General features: G+C 41.5%; 1 protein-coding gene across 1 annotated transcript; it reads right to left on the reverse strand.

Moving 5' to 3' along the window:
• Positions 1-752: 752 nt before the first annotated feature.
• slc9a8 (solute carrier family 9 member 8) lies at positions 753-21,586 on the reverse strand. Its single transcript, XM_035382841.1, has 16 exons — positions 21,228-21,586; positions 20,523-20,701; positions 18,045-18,125; positions 16,346-16,404; positions 12,399-12,482; positions 12,060-12,161; positions 11,887-11,921; positions 10,670-10,813; positions 8,840-8,978; positions 8,238-8,343; positions 7,727-7,843; positions 6,489-6,571; positions 5,542-5,653; positions 3,873-4,093; positions 2,491-2,637; positions 753-2,235 (listed from the first exon to the last, which is right to left on the reverse strand). The coding sequence occupies exons 1-16, from the start codon at positions 21,467-21,469 to the stop codon at positions 2,119-2,121; spliced, it is 1,968 nt and encodes a 655-aa protein (XP_035238732.1). The 5' UTR covers positions 21,470-21,586; the 3' UTR covers positions 753-2,118.
• Positions 21,587-21,701: the final 115 nt, after the last annotated feature.

The following is a 21,701-nucleotide window of genomic DNA, read 5'->3' on the forward strand; positions in this document are numbered from 1 at the left end:
TGACTCCAGCCCTGACTCCGACCAAAGGTTCGGCTTCTGTCACTCATCAGAGATGGGCACAGTTCTCCACCTCAGCTTCCTTCTATGGTTTTTTTCTATGCTGCTGTCTAGTTGTTCTTGTTTAGGTCCAAATCTGAAATATGACCAAGTGAATCTGATAAGCACACAATTCCTGATGCATTTCCCAGTTTATCTGAAAGTCATCTGAAATAAATACAATATATTGATATTATAAAACAGTTCATTTTCTTCACACTGTGTTAAGAGATGAATCTTTTGTCATCTCCACTCACATTTACTGTTATGTGTCCCTGGCGTTTAGCAGGGACAGAAAAGTGTCACAGTATGCAATTTGAGTGTGTATAAGGCAAAGGACTTGAGGATTTGTAAAATTTTGAGCAGTATAAAATCAGGATTATATATGGTTAAAATTGGAAGTGCTAGAAATCAGATGCGGGACTACAAAAAGGTACCTTCGGCTCCCTCTACTGGGCACTTTGCCACTGCATTCTGCAACCATTTCAACCAAAAATGAAAATCAGTGCTACCAAAAGCAAAGGTAATACTGTTTTTTCTGACATACCTGACATTAGCTAAAATATATATTACTTCATAAAATAAAAAATTGTAAACTAATTATAGACCTGAAGATATTAAATAAGTCTTAGCTCAGATAATTCCATAAATTACATGCGAATATGCAATGACAAAAAAACAAATGCTGAGAATAAGAATACTTGAAAGTACACAGCGTGCATTAGTGTGTCTTTATTCTTACAGCTGAAGACATTACCGTTATGTGAGTACAGTTTCAGTATTTGACTTCATCATTGAAAAGCTAGGAGGGCCTAAGAAAAGTTAATCATGTCCACTTCCCAGAAGCACAGACCTCCAACATTAAAGCAATATCTATAACCACAAGCTGTAAGATTCACTGGATTACCACTTCTGGTAAACAGTATTACACATGTATCAAAGGGTAGATTTGCATATCATATAAGAATGAATGAAAACTGATCACGCTCATAAAAAAATTAAACTGTTGGCTGCGTTATGCATTATGAATGTGGCATCCAGACACCCAGTGAAATGGCTCCTGCTTTATCCTGATGCTTCTCCCCTCACCATAAATATCAAATTGAGACTTCTACCTCGCTGCACTGTTTTGATTGGACATCCCAAACATCCACACCAGCGTGTGAGCTCTAGTGGTGAGGAAAACACGGATACTTAAGACAATTTAAAGAAAAAGGGAATCCAAAGCAAAACTAATTAACACATGTGGAGGATTATTATGTGCAATAATTAAATAATCATGAAACATTTTTCACTGTTAAACAAGAAAACTGACATTCGTCAAATTGTGGTCAACCACAGGCAAATTAATAGAAATTACATCATAAAGGTGCTCTGTGATCAATCCACAACAGTTCTGAACCTAGGTTATTTTTACAGCAATATTATACAGCAACAAATATGGCTTTTATATGAATCACAAGGGGCCAACCACTCGTTCCCTAAACTGTCATTTGAATAGCATGTGATTCATGGATATGCCATTATTTCCAGCAGAATTCCCCAGGCAGAATGGAAAAAAAACCTCCCTTCATTTTTTGACACATCCTGCAGTGTGCAGCTTTTACTAAGTAGCACTCCCTGGAAATATGACAATATTATAAAATCTACACTGCTGTCCAAGGAAACATAAATCAACACACAAATACAAATGAAAAAAGATAAAATACAAAAATCCACAGCCCAGATTCAAAGCCCATCAGCCCAGAACATTCATTGGTACTTAGTGTCATATTGACACAGAAATAAGATCATAAAAAAGATTACTTAAATGCAGGAAGTTGCAATAATATTGCTCTTTTTGGTTGAGAGAATTCCCTTCTTTTTTCTGTCTTACATTTAGTATGTGTGCCCATTTTGTGTAAATAAACTCCAGTTGTGTCAGGTCTTCACAGTGTGACTTTCTAAATGTTCCTTCATTTCAAACATTCATCATTTTGGTTCACATTAAATGGTTTGCTCCAGTGGAGGGGGGCAGGGTTCATCTGTAAAAGTGGTACAGTCCCATCTTTTCCTGTGGAAGTCTGTATCAGTAGCACCCCCTCAGAGCAGCTCCGCCTCCTCTTCCTCCTCATCCTCTGAGCCTGAAGGGCCCTGGCGCACCTCCTCGTACCACTTGTTTGTCAGTGTCTTCATCTGGATTCGGCCGTGCAGCAGGTCCTAAAACAGATGGACAGGTGAATGTGAGGTTTCCCTTTCTACAAGCCAAGAGAGAAACTACGGAGCTTCACTGCTATACTTGGATGTTAATGTTCATACCAGGCTCGAAAGTGTTCTCACTTCTTCACTATACAACAAGCGACCTTTCATGAGCCTAATACCACAGTCTAAATACGTAGTGCGTGAGGGAACATAGGGAGGGTGCAGGGGACAGTGAAGTGGACACTGGGAAGGCAGCGGGGGGCTGGGCCTCACCTCCTGAGTGAGGCGCCGGGTGAAGAAAGGGTTGAGGTACTTGGCATCCAGCCACATGAAGCCCTTTAGGTCCTGACGCTGGTAGATGTGCGCTTCGTACTCCTCCTCTGTCAGCTCAGACAGGTGCTCAGACTCAATGGCGTTGCCCTGCGACGGAGGGAGATGAACATTTAGCCATTTACAGCAGATGCTCTTATCCAGGACTTGCAAAGTACATATATAAAAATGTTAAGCAGGGAGCAGGAATGATATTATTAGTAATGAAGTTATTAGTATCACAACCAAGAGAAAGTGTCATCAAGCAAACCTTTTACAAATGCCATCAATAGCATAATGGATTTAAATGTAGCATAAGTATGTCCAGGTTTATTTACCCCTAGGACAATGCTCAGTCTATGATATTAAAGAGCCAGAGTTTGCTGAGCCAAGAAGCGATTTGAACAAGTGGGTTTTCAGTCTGCGGCAGAAGATGGAGAGTGACTCAGCTGTCCCGACAGTCACAGGGAGCTCATTTCATCACTGGGGGCCAGATTATAGAAAAAAACACCCTGAAACACATGCACACACACGCCCACATACGCACAAACAACATCGTTCCCACACCTGAACGCAATTCCCACCGCCCAATTCACTAAAGACAACGTGACGCAGAAAGATCAAAACATGACATCACTGCGGGAGGAAACAGCATGTGACAAGGTGGAATGAGGCAAAAATAAGACGGAACGTTTCAGACAGAGCAGCATACCTAACAAGCGAGTTTCAGGCCTTCATCAACTTACCAGTCAGAGGACATTACTATTACATATTACATTAAAGGATAAAATGCTAAAGCGTCAGTCTTTTTAAAAGTATTGAAATATTTGTCAATCTAGCCCTGAAGGCAATAAAACTTCACAAACTATCCATTATCCTCAGCTGATAACATAATGAGCAAGAAACTCAAGCTGTCACATGCAGAGGATATGAATATCCCTTTCAAACCAGCTCATTGTTGCCTGCCAATCAACAATTTGACAGAAATCTAGATAGACAAAATAAAACCAGTTAACATTTGCATTTTACCTTTGCACAATCTTAAAATGATAACTTCCAAACAAATGGCATTCATGCGAACATTGTTGGGGGAAAAGAACCCTCTTATTTTTTCATACAATAGTTTACAAAATCAATGAAATGATACTATTATTACAGCTTCTCTCCAATGGTAATAATGCTGACAGTGACTATTTTTTACTTATTCAATTACTTATGGGCTAATATTACAACTTTTACACCTTGTTTAATGGAAATAACAAACAGCTTTGCATAAAATGTGAATCAAATAGATCACATTTATGCACTACTTCAATGTGAACACAAGTATGAAGAAGCACTCCCACCATTTTCTCAGTCTTGCTGAGGTTGACATCCTTCTTGTTTTTGCGATGTGATTGGCTCTCTGCGATGTCCATAAGGCGGATAAGGGGCATGGTGCCACCGCCCATCAGCAGGATAGTGAAGAGGACGATGACAATGGTGGTCGTTCCGATCAGCTGACGCTTCTCCAGGGGCTCCAGGCCCAGATGGAGGCTCAGGGCATAAGGAATGGCTCCACGGAGGCCTGGATAGATTATTGGGGGGTGGAGCATCATATGAGTTTCCCTACACATTCCCCACACTTATTTGGCAGTTTTTATTTGCCCCTTGCACCCGTGATCGAACCAGTTATAACACCCAATAAAGTTAGAGCAGTCAGAGTTGGCCATTTATTTCCACCTCTCTATCAATGCTTTCTCTGAATTAATGTGTAGCTAGGGAGCACTGACAGCCTGTTGGCAGTAAGCACTTCAGACTGGCAATCTTGTTACCTTATTCCCTAGTCGCTGCACTGGGTGAGCAATTCACAAATCCTCTGAAGCTTTTTTTCCCCACCATTCCTACATCTTTATTACTGATGTTATACAGGTTACTCATGTTACACATTATTTCAGAAGGGTTTTAAAGACAATTTTTTTTAAAAGCATGAAACTTAAAACATGTCAATCACTGTGGTGAATTTCCATTTAAATGTGTAATGTTGTTAGAACTTCACAAGGAATTGTGTGATTGTTATGTGGAGCAGTCTTCCTCATTAAACTACTGAAGCTGCTACAACACCCTTGGGGACCAAAGCCACTGTAACATATTAACAACATATTCCCACACCCCAGGAGCTGCTTTCAGAACTCAGGAGGAAACCAAGCTGTTCACTTCGGCTGCACTGAGAATATGCAGAGGAGCACGAGGCTCAGAAATCAGAAATGACAGCAAGATAAACACCACCTCATCATTAAAGTATGCTTTTGCAAAGTCGACTGAATGTCATGAAAAAGCCTCACCACTCACAATGGGAATCAAAACACCCTCTATATTATAGATCCTCTTATTTCAACAGGATATAAACTCATTTTAAAGTCACTTTTACGTGACAGGATTTACGTCACAGAAGTTTGGTTTCAGGTATTATTCCTTTTCTAATATACAGATAACTGGACTATATCATATTTGGTATACAAGTTAATTTGTCATTTTATCATGCATAATAGTGGTTATCTGTGTATTACGTTAACGCAACATCTTAAATATACATACACATAGCAAATACATCTCATAATTGTTCCTGTTATTTAAAAAAATAACACTTCATCACACATTTTGCCCATTCTAATGTCAAACAACTAAACCTCTTCACCATGTCTGCATGCTTTATACTGAGTTGCAGCCACATTATACGCTGTTTGGAGGAGAGTAGGCAATTTGCAATATCTATCTAATGTATCTAATAAAGTGGCCACTGAGTGCTTTATGCTTCGTGCTTCAACAGCAGCTGGGCTTGCGCTCAAGTCATTCTCACTTCAGGGCACACCATAAAAGCAGCGTGAATTTCTATAGTTTCAGACCCCTTATCAAGGACTTCATCGCACTGCACAACCGTTCTCGTGGAGGGATGCCTCATACACAGACTGAACCAATAAGCCATTTCCTTTACATATTTATAGCCTTGTTTTTATAGAAGTAGCATGTTCTTACCACTGAACCACAAGATAAACATCATCTTAGGTGTGATCTTGTGGTCACGGAAGAAGTTGAGCAGGAAGGAGAGAGGGAAGATGTTCACTGCTCGACCCACCAGCACAAGGACCTGCGGAGAGAATGAGCAGAGCAAAACTGGGCACTGGGGTCAGCTCTGGACCCTACAGTCTACCATAATCAATGTAAGCACTTCCTCATTCAATTTCATCTTTATGGGGCTTCTGAGTGACTCAGCAGGCAACAGCACTCACAAAGCACAGGCAGAGCCCTATAGCCTGTCTGGGTCTGGGCTATGTTCAGGACTGGAGTTAGTCTGGTGGGACACCATTGGCTTTACCCCCCCCTGGGGATGGGGTGGTCTAAACCCTAAGGTTCATTGGGTTCCCATTGCATAAGCACCTCAGGCTACAAGCCACCATCAGGGAGAGACTCGACTGAAATACAGTCTGATGATGGGCGTGTCCGTACAGCTGCAATTCTGACAGTGCAGAACTGGCTGGAACAGCAGTGACATGACAGCATATGGTAAAACTATATTTGAAGACCAGTTGTTGTTGAAGATCAGCATCTGTACTCTAAAAGGAGGCTACTGGCATTAAATTCCTGGTTATTAAAAGAGACCACCTCTTGTTATGGACAGGCCCAGGAAGGCAAACTCATGGAAGGTGTATGTAATCAGGACGGAGTGTAGCACAGTGGGTAAGGAACTGGGCTTGTAACCGAAAGGTCGTAGGTTCGATTCCCGGGTAAGGACACTGCCGTTGTACCCTTGAGCAAGGTACTTGACCTGCACTGCTGTATAAATGGATACAATGTAAAATGCTATGTAAAAGTTGTGTAAGTCGCTCTGGATAAGAGCGTCTGCTAAATGCCTGTAATGTAATGCAATGTAATGATGAAATCGTGAAATGGAGGAGTGCATGGTCATTCTGAAAGGCCCTTACTATGCACCAGATGACAAAGGACAGCTCAAACTTATGCGGGAAGCTGAAGATGGACAGGCCCAGGAAGGCAAACACGCACGTCTCTGCAGAGAGAAAAGACAGCAGAAAACTGTCACCCACAGGGCATGAACCTGGTGTGATGGCTCTAGTCCCTCTCTTAATAAAAAGTCCCTCTCTTAATAAAAGGCTCTATGGTATACTGGTGCACATCACAAGCTCGGTAACATGGATCCAGAAAGTAACTGTATAGTGGTCTCTCTCTCGTATCATTTCCCAGTCACGTTCCTCCAACTACAACACAGTTGCATCACAGAAATGTTATACGGCTGCCAAAGGGCACAAACACCTAGGAATTGAAGTCTAAATATGGTAAAGCAGAGAGTAAACAAACATTTATGAGAGAAATGTTTTGTACTTTTCACAGATAACTAGAACATACTGCAATTTGAGTTCTGTTATTGGGCGAGGGGGAGCTGTAAAATTTAATAAAGGGAGCCTTGTAACAGATCATTTTATCTCAACACATTCTGGAGGAAAATACCTCAGCAACAATTGATTCAACGAATTTGGCAAGCATTTTGATGACCAAGCCTGTGTTTGTACCAAAGAATACTTGTGTGCTCGTACACTGCCATCTTTGCAGAGAAAAAAAAAAGATCAGTCAGCAGACATCGTTTTTTGGTTTTCTCACGATGAAAACCTTCCCTAAAGGCTAGCCAAATACTACACCCAACTTCACCAAAAAAAACCATCAATAAATCAAATAAATTGTGGACATTTTGCCTTCAGCATCAGCAATTAATTGAGGCAAAAAGGCATTGGCTGCAATGTCCCTGGGCTGCCAGCTTTTCTGCAAACCGGCAGCTTATAAAGTAAGCTTCATGTAGTCCTGTTCTCATGATGTAACCCCAGCTAATCTCTCCATTGTGCATCTGCTCAAGTTCTCAGAACAGTGTGCCTTAGAGCATTACATTACCACTGTGCAACGTAAGGTCAGAATCTAAAGAGCCACTCCACTCCACTCCACAGCAAAAAGTATAGAAACGGGGTTCTCCCCACTGGCCATCATTCTTCCTACAAAATAACTGCTCGGGTCATTAAAAAAAAAAGGAGGAGGAGACAAAAAACTGAATATGTGCAGTAACAAAAGGAAAGGGGAGCACATTTCAGAGAAAAAGAGAGGAGCAGGGAAAGAAGATTTGAATTAAGAGAACAGGCAGAGAGGGTTAAGGACTGACCGCACATGAAGGCCACAGTTCGCAGGGTCTGCTGCATGAGGATCTGAGTGACTGGGGACAGGTTGTGGTGGGTGTAGTGTGACATCACAATCCCAGAAAACAGGATGGCCATGATGCCTAAAGAAAGACAGCCAGACAGAGAAACATAAACCCAGAGAACATACCAGTTATTACATTTGAAAGCACCACTCCACATAAACTCTACCCATCTATTAAGGCAGGCTCTTAAATCTTTGCCCCAGAGGGCTACAGTCCATCAAATTTTATTTCTTAACTTTGTCACATGCTCACCTGGTGTAGGGATTTGAAATGGGTCGATAAAAACATCAGAGTGACAGTTAGTTCAATCAGGCAGTAAACACAAAACCTTCAGAGCGCCCTTAAACACAGTTAACTTGAAAGATCAGAGCTTCGTGTTTTGCTTACCCGTATACAAGAGACAACACATTCAGTTTTTCCTGTTGTGATGCGCAAAATGATGTTTCGTTAGGGGTGAAGTGTACAGACTCACCAGACAATTTGATGCCCTCAGCCAGACCATACGGAAGGTAAGCAAATATTATCATCATCCCAAATTCCAGGGAAGGCGTCTTCCTCAGGTCAAAGTGTTTGAGGCTCTGAGAAGACTTAAGGAGATCAGTAACCCTTCATTCTCGAAAGCCTCCTACTACACTTCCTGTAACGTTATTCCATATTATTGCTACGCATCCTGTAACATGCTAGTTCTCATAGTGCTACACTTACTGTAGCCTGTTATCTTTTGCATCAGTGTCCTTAAACATGTTAGTCCTCATGCTTGTCCCACAACATATTATTCCTCCTGCAAGCGTCTCGTATGTTATTCATTATACCTGGGCCCTGTGCCATGTTACACTCATATTACTTAGCCCTTTAACATTTCTCACATCACAGTGCCCTGTCACATGTTATTCCTCATACTGGTGTCCTGTAGCTCATTATACCTTATACTACAGCTTTCTGGTCACAATCCTATGATCTTCACCTGATATGTTTTTTGACATATCAGAGGAAACAATATCAAGTAGACTGTGCTGAAATATCACATCCGGTGATGTTCTAATTCTTGCACACACAACCAGCCTGAGAGGATACAATGGCAGAGATGAGCCCAGTGAGCGTGCCCAGTGCCGCGGAGCCGAAGAACATCTTCAGGAAGTACCCAAGAGCCTGCGTAAAGGTCTCCCAGCCCGTCACCGTCGAGTTTTCTGAGCGAGCGAAGCCCTCTGCCGTGCTGTCCAAAAACACAGACCACACGCTCGGTCACAGGGTCAACAGGTGCCGCAATCAGAGGGCACTCTGGCTTTAATTGAGGCTATATGTGCATTTCCACACAACCTTACGCAATACTGCATATCTCTCATGGGCCAATACTTTTACACAGTGCTCAGTACCATAATCTGTCAAAGAAAAGTGGCACTGGTGCAACACTAATATTCATTTTGCGATGTTATTTACGATGCCACAATATGCAGACATGAACATGTAATCCAAAGAGGAGAACACCTCAGCAATCTATGCTCGGTCACACACATTTCATTTGCTCAACTGTTTCCCTAGGGGGCACCAAATTTGTACCAGGAAAATCTACCACAGCTACATTTCTCACAGGGAGAATATTTCAGCAAGAATTCTACACACGCGAGGGAGTGTCTATTCTTCCTGAGCTGCAGTAGTAGCGCCACTGGTAATACAGTCCTTTTTTTGTTGCTATATTATTATTATTATTATTATTATTATTATTTTATTATTATTTGTAGTAGTAGTAGTAGTAGTAGTAGCTGTAGCAGTAGTAGAAGTAGTTGTAGCCGTAGTATTATTGCAAACAAGTCACACACACATTAAGGCTTTGTTTCTCATTGCTTTTGCGACAGGGGGAAATGCTGAAATTGAAAGTGAGCCCTTCCTTCGAGCAGCGCGTCTGTCTTTCTTTCACAGCCAGCTTCTTCATGAATGCATTATTAATGAGTTTTCCCGCACACGTGCAGTTGAGGTGTCCATTAATCCCGTGACAGGAATCTGCTGCGTCATTTACCGCAGCTGTGAGTCACACCGAGCGTGAGGCGGAAGTCACCTGGAGGGCAGTATCTCTCACCCCACCGAACAGGTGACCGTGAAGTAACTGACCTCATCCACCTGCCTCGAACAGCTAGTGACGTATACCTGTCTGAAAGCCCGCTAAGAATGTCTGCAGTATTGTGTAAATAAAACAGTACGTGCATTTATACATTATACAGGCATGTATAAATAAGGAGGTGGGCACACTGCATAAATACCTTAAGGCCACAAGAGCGGCACAATGCAAATGATAACACCTCTCTATGGATTCTTTTGAGCACTGGAAGTGAATGAAAGTTGAAAATGTTGAAGACATGAATGTTGACCTCCATCCGCCAGACTGATTTACACCTCTGCAATTCTTTTTTTCCCGGCATGAGTGGTTCAGTACACAAGTTTCACACCTGTAGGCTTTCCACTCGGAGGAAATTGCATATTGGAAACTTAAGTGAAGCTGCCCACATCCTTTTAACATCAAGAGCTGAACTGAGAGCATACTCACAGGACCACTTTTGGCCAAATGAATAAGAAGAACAAACAGAATAAGTAAACCACATACAACGGCATTTTGAAAGTGGTGCGTCTCTTAAGACCACTTCCTGAGCAAGTCAGTCTCTTTAGCACGTTAACACTTCATTTGCATTCAGTTCTCAGATGGGTAAAGTAAATACAAGTGTGGCGTTGCGAAATGGGTCATTCTTTTCAGAGAAAAAGAAAAAAAAAAGATGGCCGCAGTTGCACTTCTGGGGCACGAATGAGTGTCAGGAAAGAAAAGGGCACAGACGTGTTTTCTACACGTGGGTCTCCAGCCCAGAACTTTGGCACCCTCCGGTCTGGAAGGAGAGGATTGTAGGAGAGGCCACCTACTTGGTGAGCACGATGGAAACGGCGTCGTTGAGAATGCTCTCGCCGAACACCAGCATGTTGAGAACGGGATCAATGTTGAGCGCGTTGAAGATGGCGATGGTGGCCACAGGGTCAACGGCTGAGATGAGTGAGCCAAAGGCAAAACTGTGGGAAAGAAGGTTATGAGGAAAAACACCCACGTATCTCACCACTGGGTCAAATCTTAAAATACTTTAACCCTTTAGACACCAGAAAAATTAAAACAAACTTTTCCTTCATTTGATTCTATGTTTTGGCTAGTAACTATTCTCAGGGTCCTGTAAGAGCTTTTACAAATTTAAGTAGCATCAAAAGAGTTAATGCATTTCAAATACATTTCGCCCAGGCATGATATATATATACACAAAACCAAGAATTATCAACTGGCAGATAGTCACTCATTCATTTCATCTCAATTACATGCTACATTGCTATTTCACTAGCCCCACTTGTTGGGCTACTGACTTTAGGGTACCATTGAGCTTGACACTGTGGTGAGGTAAGTCCATATAAATCTCAGGGATATGCTTTTCCTACAAATCAATGGTCAGTTACTTCTTATAAATTATGATCTTGTGTACATGGGACTCCAAACCAAGCTAACTTCCCTTTCCAGATCCTCTAGAGCAGTGATGCCCAATCATGTGCCATGGAGGAGCGAGAGTATGCAGGTTTGCCTCCCAATCATTCACTTTACCAGCTGATTTCACAATTAGTTCCCTACTCTCTGGTTGAAAGTGTGTTAATTTGTGAAATCAGCAGGAGTAGTGATTGGTTGGAATGAAAACCTCAGCCCTTCATGGAACCTGATTGGGCACCACTGCTGTAGAGGGAGAGTGTTTGGGGTGAGACTAATTCCCACACAGAAAAATGTACAGATAGGAAATATTTCCAATAGTGGCTTTAAGAATGGGTACAGAGGATAACGCACACCAAGGTCACATTCATCTACCCCAATTTCTGAGGGTGGAGCCCCCTCCCTCCTTCTTCTATTACATGACCAGTGATGTGGCTGGGAAGTCAAGCAATATGAGCCATAACTGTCTAATGACCAAGTGGACCCTCTGTGTTATTCCCTTCACCAGAAAATATGGTAAAAACATAACGTAGAAGACAGCGACTGCTGTTGCCCTTCACCATCAGAGGAGACCTCAGAACCTGTGTACAAACTCACCTTATTGTTAAAATGGCATTCTTACCTGTCAGTCATAGTCATCTTGTAAATGACATCTGCCTACATGAAAGACAGACACACAAGGGTTGAGTAATTACTTACTCAAGAGCACATAACCCCACACTTTCACACACTGCATCACATACACACAGTTTGTTTATTGAAAACAAAATGCAAAACGTAATGGCAATACTTCACCTGCCCAAGGAAGTAGATGCCTCCTCCAACGATGAAAGCAGAGATGGCTGTACCAATGACAGCAAATAGGGTGATGGATCCTATATTTTGGAAAAAGTTACCCTGGGAAAGAAAAAAAAAGCATTATTCTTCCTCCCACTGCATTAGGAAGTATTTCAATGAGGTGCTGTTTTAGAAAGGCAAAGATTCTTTAACATACAGTAAATAAACTCCATTCTCAATTATGTTTCTCTGACTTCAAGCAGAAAGATGGCTGTCATTAAATTATTGTCACGTGTGGTGTCATAATAAGGATAAGCCATGATGGCCATTGATTGGATGAGCAGCTTCAAGTCTCACCTTGTGCAGGGAATACCCAGACTCAAAGATGATGGGTGGAAGCAGGAGGAGGAAAAACATGTTTGGTCGAAACATTTCTTCTTCCTGCCAGACACAAAGATATCTCTATGAGCATAATCAGCAAATTAGCAAAAATCTAATATGGCTTCACTGATTCTAGATGCCCAGCAAAGTAGCCTTGTCAAATTAAATTTTCCAAATAAACATAGTTATATATGAAAAACCAGTACATAATAATCAAAGCACATTTTCTGTAGCCTGTATGAAAGACAACAAAAGTGCTGGTGGCAAAGTGTAAATAGCACAGAAGCACAGTCACAGAGCATAATGTAAAACAAAATATTGTAATATCACAATAAGTAAATAAGAGTTATCAGTGTGAATCTAAAATTCTGAAACTATGAACCTGAAAGGAATAATAAATAATGCCAAAAACAGATACTGTAAAAATACAGTACATAACACTTATTATACAGAGCACATTTACTAATGTAAAAATAGATACAGCATGCAGCTGACCCATGACCCTGCCATTATGGACTGAGACAAGGCATCTGCAAATGGAGCTGTGCATATCAAATATGGCTGTGACTGGGGAGGTGAATCTATTTTAAACTTAAACTAAGTTTCTTATCAGAGGTCCTTCCAGAACAGCAGACTCTGAAAGGCAAGAGCGACGGAGGTCAGGTCCGGGTGCATCCTACTTCACAGAGCTCACTGCCTGCTATCAGAGCACATCCCAGAATGCACTCCCAGGTTGGGATGGAGACAGCAGGCTGGTGTCACATGCCTAGAGCTAATGCCCAGCTGCCCTGGTCCACATTGATCCACATATTATGAACCAGAAACACTGGACACTGGACAGCTTCATTACGTGGAGCCAACCCTGAGAATCATGCTACAAACTTTTGTCAATTTCTCATTGGCTCATTTCCTTTGCTCGTCATTTCAAGTTCTCCTCACAGATAAAATTAACATATGTGAGCACACAAGGAAACAAATACATGTATTTGTTCCTATGCGTGTACATAACCATAAAATGCATATTTTAAGACAAGTATTAGCAATAGGTATGTTCACAATACACAGAGCATTAGCAAACATAAAAATGTGAAAAATGAGGCATTCAAAACTGGACAAAAGGGCATTACATGTGATGCAACTGGGCAAAAACAATAGTTGAACTGCACTAAGTAAGAGCTAATTAAGTTTCTGTGGAAAATAGCAGCTAAAGTGAGAAGAATGGTCTTTAGGAGTCTAACTAATTACTAATCTTCCCCTTAAAATCATCCTACATATGCAGGGTGATTGACAGACATGTTAGGAATGTAGTTGTAATGGCTGTATTTCTGCAGATTGAGAGGACCATATTATTCATACTACCATTTATACTACCATTTTAAAGACTGTGGCCACACCAAGCAGAACTTCCTCAAGCTAAAGTAAACAAAAGTCACTAAGGGCGATTAAAGCTTAATGCACAGAACAGGAAACGCACACAATTCATACACAACATTACAAAGGACACACCCTGCATTTCTGTGTCTGAGGCAGCTTTCTGCCCCTGTGGGAACCCTATCTTTCTACAGTTCCAAAGAGAAAAAAAACCTGGCAATGAACAGAAACCTATTAGCTATTGGCAATTAATGCATTACATCTTTATCATGATTTTTTTTTGACAAATTATGCACAGTCTCTGCTAAATTAGACCGTTAAAATGGCCAAGCAGCAAGCTGGGTGATAGCCCAAAATGAATATAAAATATGTTTAGTATTTGTTGCTTTACAGTAGTTGTGCTATGATGGAGAGGGAAAAATCCACAGAAAGGGTAGTGATGCAGAGAAAAGGGAAAAAGAAGGGGGGAGAATGAGTGAGGAGCAGGGAGATATGGAAGCAAGACTCTGTGTGTGTGTGTGTGTGTGTGTGTGTGTGTGTGTGTGTGTGTTTCAGTGGATGCTCCTCACTTAGGCAGAGCTGCAACAGGGCATCGCATGGGAAAAACAGGTGGTACGAAAAGGAGAACACAATTAAAAAGGCATCTCTCTAAATGAGGGAGATTTTTATGATTCCGTTTGTGGATCGAGAACATAATAAAGCAACACAATTCATATTCTTCATAAAGAAGTAGAGATTATTCAAATGCAGTTGGAGCAAGTTCAGATAAAACTACTAAACAGACAGCAAATAAAATAATGAAAGTTGACCTTTTGATAGACATAGAAATAGAAAGAGAGAGAGAGAGAGAGAGAGAGAGAGAGAGAGAGTGAGTGACCACCCCACTTTAAACAGAGCAGTGCAAAATCAAAAGTAGCACACCACTTGTGTGCGCAGACAGCAGGGGTCTGGTACGCTTTAATGCTTCTACAAAAATTACAGCCCCCATTTTTCCTGGCCAAATCTCCAGAAATACCAATAGAACCTAGGACTGAGTCACTGCATTATGAACCTTGGGTTCATGAAGTCTGATAAAATTATATAAGGGAGTTACATAAGGGAGTCAGAATAAGGGCTACAGTCAGGCCTAAAACATAAAGGCCGCCGAACTTAACAGAGTAGCGTGTGGGACAGCCGTACTGTTTAGTAGCAAAATGGGCCTGGCTTGCACAGTCAAAGGGAAATGTCCTGATAACTCACGGCAGCCGGCAGCGATGTGTTTAAAACAAACAGCTTCAGTAATTATTCAGCTGTGGCCATTGATATCATGCGACGTGTCAGCCCAGGAAACCACTCTGACTAAGGGCTCCTATCAAACAATTAACACATAAATTCATCATCAAGCAGTGTCAGACAAATGACGTTCAGTTCCACCATCTTGTGTATGTCAGTTCTATTTTCGACACAGTCCCCACTCAGACACAGAATCATGAAGTCAATGAACTAAAAGCGTGTGTCCTCCAGAGTGTTGTAGGCTCAAAGCTCCAAGCACAATTCCCTCTCTGTTCGGCATTGGCTTCCCCAGCCACTGCTGACCATCTTTGAGACGTCCAGTGCACAAGCACAGCATTGTGGAGCCACTTCCACTTCAACATTTATTTTCTATATTACTGGGAGTCCCGTAACAAAACAGAGGAGACCTGTAAAAGTGTGCAGAATATCACAGCAAACACGCGAGTGCCGAGGCTGGAAAGGGGCTCGCCTGCTTTCCTCCCTGCAGCTGCTGCGGGGACAACGTGCCGATGAGCCAACGTGCGTCTCCTGTTACTGGGCCCTGGGACTCAGCACCGGGCCCCCAGGCCCAGAACAATAGTCACTTCTGTGCAGAGCACAGAGATACCCAGCCTCACCGCTTTGCTTCCTGGAAAGAATGTTAATTAAAGCCTGTGGACTGGGACAGGGTACCACCAGGGAGGGGTACGGAAAGACAGGCAGAGTGGCGCAAAGAAGCCAGGGTAAAACACCGCAAACAATCTTTCTCTGGGAAGGAATTATACAGAAAAACCCCAGGGAGCTCTATACTGCCAATGGGGTTTCCATGACAGACCTCACAGCAAGAAAACTCAATCAGTGTATCTGTCTGGGTTTGATACCTGATAGAGATAACCATTTTCTCATTTTTTACTGCATACTAACACTGATAAAGAAAATGAATCTGGCAAACCCCGAGGCTACAGGAAATGGTTCATAGCCCCTTGGTTCACTTGCCCTAGGCTGCAGCTGTCCGTGTTGGCCAGCCTGTGTCTGTTATGAACGGGGTCACTGAAATCTGAAATGGATCACCAATGCTAAAAGGAGCACCGTGCTGTGGGAGGCAAGCAGGCAAGCAGGCAGCAGACTGAGAATCCACAAGACCCTCCCGTTAAGAGCTCAGTGAAGGCAATCACAGCGAGTGCTCCACAGATGCATGGCCTTTGTAAAGACAGCTGTCCTTTTCTTTGGCAGTGTTGCACAGAGGAAGAGGCATAAATGAAAATTAACAGTAATTCAGGGATTTAAAAGAAAACTCCTACCTTCCAATTGGCCAGTTCCTGAAACTCTATGATCTTTATGAAAGCACCCATTAGAATACCTATAACACATGAACAGAAGCAAAAATAGATTCAATTAACATTTAGACCACCATTTCATTAATAACGATGCAAACTTTAATTATGCATTCAAAAATGAGGGGAGGCATCTACATGGCATGGCTAATGGTGGGGGGGAGGGGGGGTTGGACATAAACAAACCAGCAGATACAGTACATAACATAACAAGCTTTAAAAAGCAGCCAATGCTTGGGAAATAAAATCCAATTGGGTAAATTAACATTTTGTTAAGTATAAAATTAAGTATTTTCCTGTCTTCTCGTGTATCGCATCCATTTTCAGTTCTTTTTTTTAGAAGACACATTACAGGTGGTATTGTACTACTTTAGTACAACTTCACATATGACATCTGTGACATCGATGGATGTCTAAAATTTCACCACTCTGAAAAAGTAGTTAATTAAATGAAGCAGAAAGACAAGGAGGGCACTCAGGAAACGGAAACGCACAAAGAACAGAGTGAAGGAAGGAAATGTTCCCATGTTCCTGAATAATAAACTTCTGTTATCTAGCTGTCGCCTTCGTGCATCTGCTGGCAAGAGGAAGCCCGTGTTTGATGCTCCATAAAACACACAGGAAGTAAAGGTTTGAATATAGTTACAATTCTCAAATTGCATGCCCTTGTACAGTCTGAAAGGAACTTAAAGGTCCAGGAAACTGAAATCTGTGAATTCTTGGCAGATATGTTGTTTTAATACCTTTTTTGTATTCGCTAACAGCTCAGAAATATTTTTAAATGATTCTTGAAATAAAAAAATGTCTGTGCCAAAATTGGCTTGCTTTTCCCCTTGGCTAAATGCCAGATTTTCAGTGGCTGAGACTAACTGGGTGTTGCAAAAACGCTAAGCCCAGTGAAATCCTTCCTACATGCAATATGTAAATGATGCGCATGCTACTGTTTTGTGCAGGCAAGGCAAGTTGAAAATGCCTAAGCATTGCCCCTTCCCTGGATTGAGAGAAAGCCATATGCTTTTTTATTTTCCAGAAAATTAAGGGACCCGCAAGAAATGGGTTTTATTTCTGGAGCCCATAGGCACTGCAATATTGCAACAGCCCTTACAGTTAGTATTTTCACTGCCCATTTTCACTCAGAACCCAGTGCAGAACAGACGCGCAGTGGAACAGAAAGTAGGCCTGCCATTAGCTAGCAATAATTAAATAGTTTTCAAGCTTGGCCATGTAGAATCAAAGCCTTTCTTTACTTAGGTGTAATGTCCAGAGTTTCAGACTGCTGTAGAGTAAAATGTTAGTGCGCAGTAGCTCAGTGTTACAGTGTTATTAAGCACAGAATCTTCAGGTTTTATAATGATGGTAAAGCCTTCACGCTGCTTTCTTTCGTTTTGTCTGGTAGTGTAATGTTCCTGCTGGGGGAAATCTGCTCTAATCGGCTCTAACCTAGCAATGAGAAATGGTTTGCATATGATGTGTTTTACAGATATGAATGTTAATGAGTGCAGGATACACCCCCACACCGTAATAGTCAATTGTCTCCTGAACAGTATTTATTACAATTTTATGCTTATAACTGGGTTAAAAACGTATGAGAAATATTAAGAAGGAAATCAATTGCCACCTCTGAGGAATATAACCACATAGTACATGTAACAGCCCCTGCACTTACCCAAAGACACAACTGCAACACTCTCTGGCAAGAAATGCAGCTTGAACTTTATAAGAAGGTGCACCAATATGATGCAAATACCTGGGGAAAGACAGAAAGAATCATGTGAATGCGAACATATGACTTTCAGTGTTACAGAGGCCAGCTACTTATTCCAAAGCCATTTTCATACCTGCTTTTCAGACATCTCTCAGCAGGTCAGTATAGCCTATCTTCAATTGCACGCTACACAATTATCACATTACACCTCTCCAGATATCGACATTGATGAGTCAGTTTCCATTAACAATGACTTGAAAGCAATGTTTGCATACTTTCACCTACTGTATTCAATGTGGTAATTAGAACCACAGACATGTGGCATCTAGCATATTTTTACAGTGCCATGCTATGAAGTTGTTATTAGGTGCTTGCTGAAAGGCATTTAACAGTCCTTCGAAGTTTTGTGCAGCAAAAGTTTCTGCTTGGATAATGCTTTTTTCTTTTTTTTAAATCTCCCAACAAGTTTGTCAACTTGGGGGAAATTGCTTTGCCAAATGTGTACATTCCTGGTTAATTGGACTGCATGTCACATCAAGCCTTCAAGGGTTTCCTGGTTCCTTCCTTTAAACATGCAACTTGCATTATCAACAAATGCCCAACAGGCATTTCTTGATCCCATCTGCAACTGAACAGTAATTTAAGCAGTAAGGTAAGTCATATCAGCAAGGACAATCTTCAGATCTGATGAAGTTGATTTTCCAGGTAAAATAAATAAAACTTGCTAAACATCATTGTCTGTTGTTGAGTCATATGTGACTACGCAGCAAGTGTTAGTCGCATCCAGTTAGTAAGGTGCTGGGCTCAGAAGCGCAAATGAAAAGGAAGGAAGACCCCACACTGAACAGCTCCATACACACCTTTATAAGAGACAACTTTTTCAATTCCCAGTGGATCTTCTACCAGCTGATTTGTCCAGCTCCATTACATTCATTTTATGTCCATCAGTAGCCTGTGGCACGTACTTCTGCCTATGCCATTTTAAATCACCTGATATACTTGTAATTACATATATAACTGACATGGGGCATTGCAAAGGTTGAGGAAAAGCCTATAAATGTGAACATGGGCATCCCCTAAGTCAAACGGGCTCAACAGCCATGAGGCCAAACACTGACATCATCTGCAATGGAATTTTTCTGAGTAGATGACATCGAAAATAGTAAGCTAATTGAAGCTAATCAGTGCAAACATAAAGGAAAGCCTGCAGATGCCTTTCATTTCAAGCCAAATTGAACTGAAAGCTTTAGACATGTGATTAACACAAGATACATAAATCGTACTGTACTTCCAGCAGTGTGGTAAAAACTGCTCCCAGTCAGGAGTTAATCTGATTAGATCTAAGACCTAACATACAATCCTCTTAAATTAGTTCCAACAACATTTTTTCAGTAAAAAAACTGTGATGATGGCTCTGTTCTGTTATTTTTGTTAAATCATACAGAAAACACAGGGATGAAAAGTTCAGGCCAATATGAAAATGACACAATTATAGTATGGAGTGAATATAGCATACAAACAATAATACTTTGTATGTTATGGTTGTTATCCATCAACTATGAATTTTATATTTCTGTCCCATAGGGTGGCTTGGTTTTTAGGTTGTGAATGTTAGTAAGATAGAGTCTTGAAAACTTTCTTAAATGTATTTGAATTTTCTTGTTTGTTTTCAGGAATCTAGGCTGCTGCAAACTGTCCAGTTAAATGATAAGAAGCTCCCACAAAATTACCACGCTATTTTGTTGTATCAGTTGTTCAAGCAAAATAAATGACTACAAGACTGTACGTTCATTTTCACAAATCCCAGAGAAGAGCATGTTTGTGAATTTACAAGCAATTCATAAGTATGACATGAGACTGATGAGCAGGTGTATCTAATGGGATTGAGGAATATCCACCTCAGTGAACTGCTTAAGTGTCTATCCCTGAAGACCTCATTATGTATCAAAAAGATCACAGCTCTCATTCAACAAATCAGCCCTAAGTCAACATGAGCTTTTCAATATATTTATTCACAAAAAAAACTTTAAAATAAATCTTGACACATGCAGTCCATTTGTTGTCTAAATGAAGGTGTTCGTAAGGCAAGCAAACCTAAATTTCACATTTCCCTTGGATATGAAACTAGACTCAACATTTTTCTCCCTGCCACTCCAGTACGGCTTGGTACATGGTCGTTTATCCAGGATGGACAATACGCAAGCCATGATCTGTCTCACCTTTTGCTCTACTCTAGGTAAATTTCACTTGCTGTCCAGCTGAATAGAGACATAACTGTTTCATAGGCCAGATATAGCTGCTCTGGGTGAAGCTTTTGAGTGCTCACTCTGGGAGTGTATTCCCCCTCAATTTTCCCCCTCCCTGTGTTTCACTGCATTGTGCCCCTTGGGGGGGGGGGGGGGGGGGGGTGAGCCACACTGACCCACAGACAAGACTCACCAATGACCAGGAGGCTGAAGAAGATGGTCATCCCACTGGACTGCTCCTCCTCCTGGGCTTTGACCCCGGTCTGCACTGGCAGGATGGGCTTGGGGGTTGGAGGTGAAGGGGTAGTTGCCTTGGCAACGGCTGTGGTGTGGAGTGACTCATTGCTGGGATTTTCAGTGTCATTAAGCCTGCTGCATTGGGAGAAGAGCAAAATGCATACCAGCGTTTTAAAAAGGGGCTTGTCCTGTGCTCAGCCTCACTTCTTTCTCTGCTACTTGAATATTGACTTCAGTTCCCATACAATTGGAAATATTGGCCATCATTCCAAACAATTTGTTTCTTAGCACTGCTTTTGCACTAAAGAGCCTATGGCTAAAAATACTTCACCATATTGATACATGTGATGATGACTGGTTGACAAAATGGACAGCCCTCAGCTAATTTATGTTCTTTTCGTCAAATGAAAAGTTACTTAGCAAAACGTGATAAGACAGCACAGGTAAGGAAGCAAAACGCAGGTCAAGATTCATTCCTCTCGAATGACGACACTGACGTTGTCAATGACCGCATTCTTAACCAAGTTAACTGCGTGTTTCCATGCACATTAATTCCTGCCCAGCGGATCACACGTCAGTAACTCACTAGCTGCTATCTGATATCCATTACACGCATACGTGTCGTATTTACTTAGCAAACACAAGTTATGGTTACTCTTACCTAGTTGACCCCGGTTGTCCATCAACCAAACGCTGGTTGGCAGAAAGTTCAATGTCGTTTTTTGCTGCTATTTGTTTAGCGTCGCCTGTATTACTAATAAGTTCTGGTCCCCCATTACCTCCGGCGTCATCACTAGAATGTAAACCAGAATGTTGGCTCAGAACTTGCTCTGTCACAATTAACGCTGGATGTAGAAGCAATAACGTTAGGTACATTAATACTTGGTTTTTTAAATTTTCCATCCTTAGAAATGTCCCTTAAAATGTTACAATTCCGTTAAATTGTAACTAAGATTTCAGTCCATTCCATATCGCCTTATGTTTTGGACTACACCACGGCTATACTTCCTGGTTCACCGTTCTTCACAGTGAAGGGAATTGCAGTCTCTAAATAACGATGGCTATTTGGTATGTCTTTAATCTTCAGTTATATGGTATATTCGATATTTTACATGGGATGTAGTGGTAATATCTT

This window comes from Anguilla anguilla, chromosome 11 (genome assembly GCF_013347855.1).
Source record: "Anguilla anguilla isolate fAngAng1 chromosome 11, fAngAng1.pri, whole genome shotgun sequence".
NCBI classification, from domain to species: domain Eukaryota; kingdom Metazoa; phylum Chordata; class Actinopteri; order Anguilliformes; family Anguillidae; genus Anguilla; species Anguilla anguilla.

What these genes read in the sequence shown, in the direction of transcription:
- slc9a8 (XM_035382841.1), bottom strand. Translation starts at nt 21,469, where the DNA reads ATGGAAAATTTAAAAAACCAAGTATTAATGTACCTAACGTTATTGCTT. An exon ending in GTTTCCATCGTGCTCACCAA is followed by an intron (nt 8,979 to 10,669) that starts GTAGGTGGCCTC and finishes GTTTTTGGACAG; the next exon opens with CACGGCAGAGGGCTTCGCTC. An exon ending in TCAGCAAGACTGAGAAAATG is followed by an intron (nt 2,638 to 3,872) that starts GTGGGAGTGCTT and finishes CCTCCGTCGCAG; the next exon opens with GGCAACGCCATTGAGTCTGA.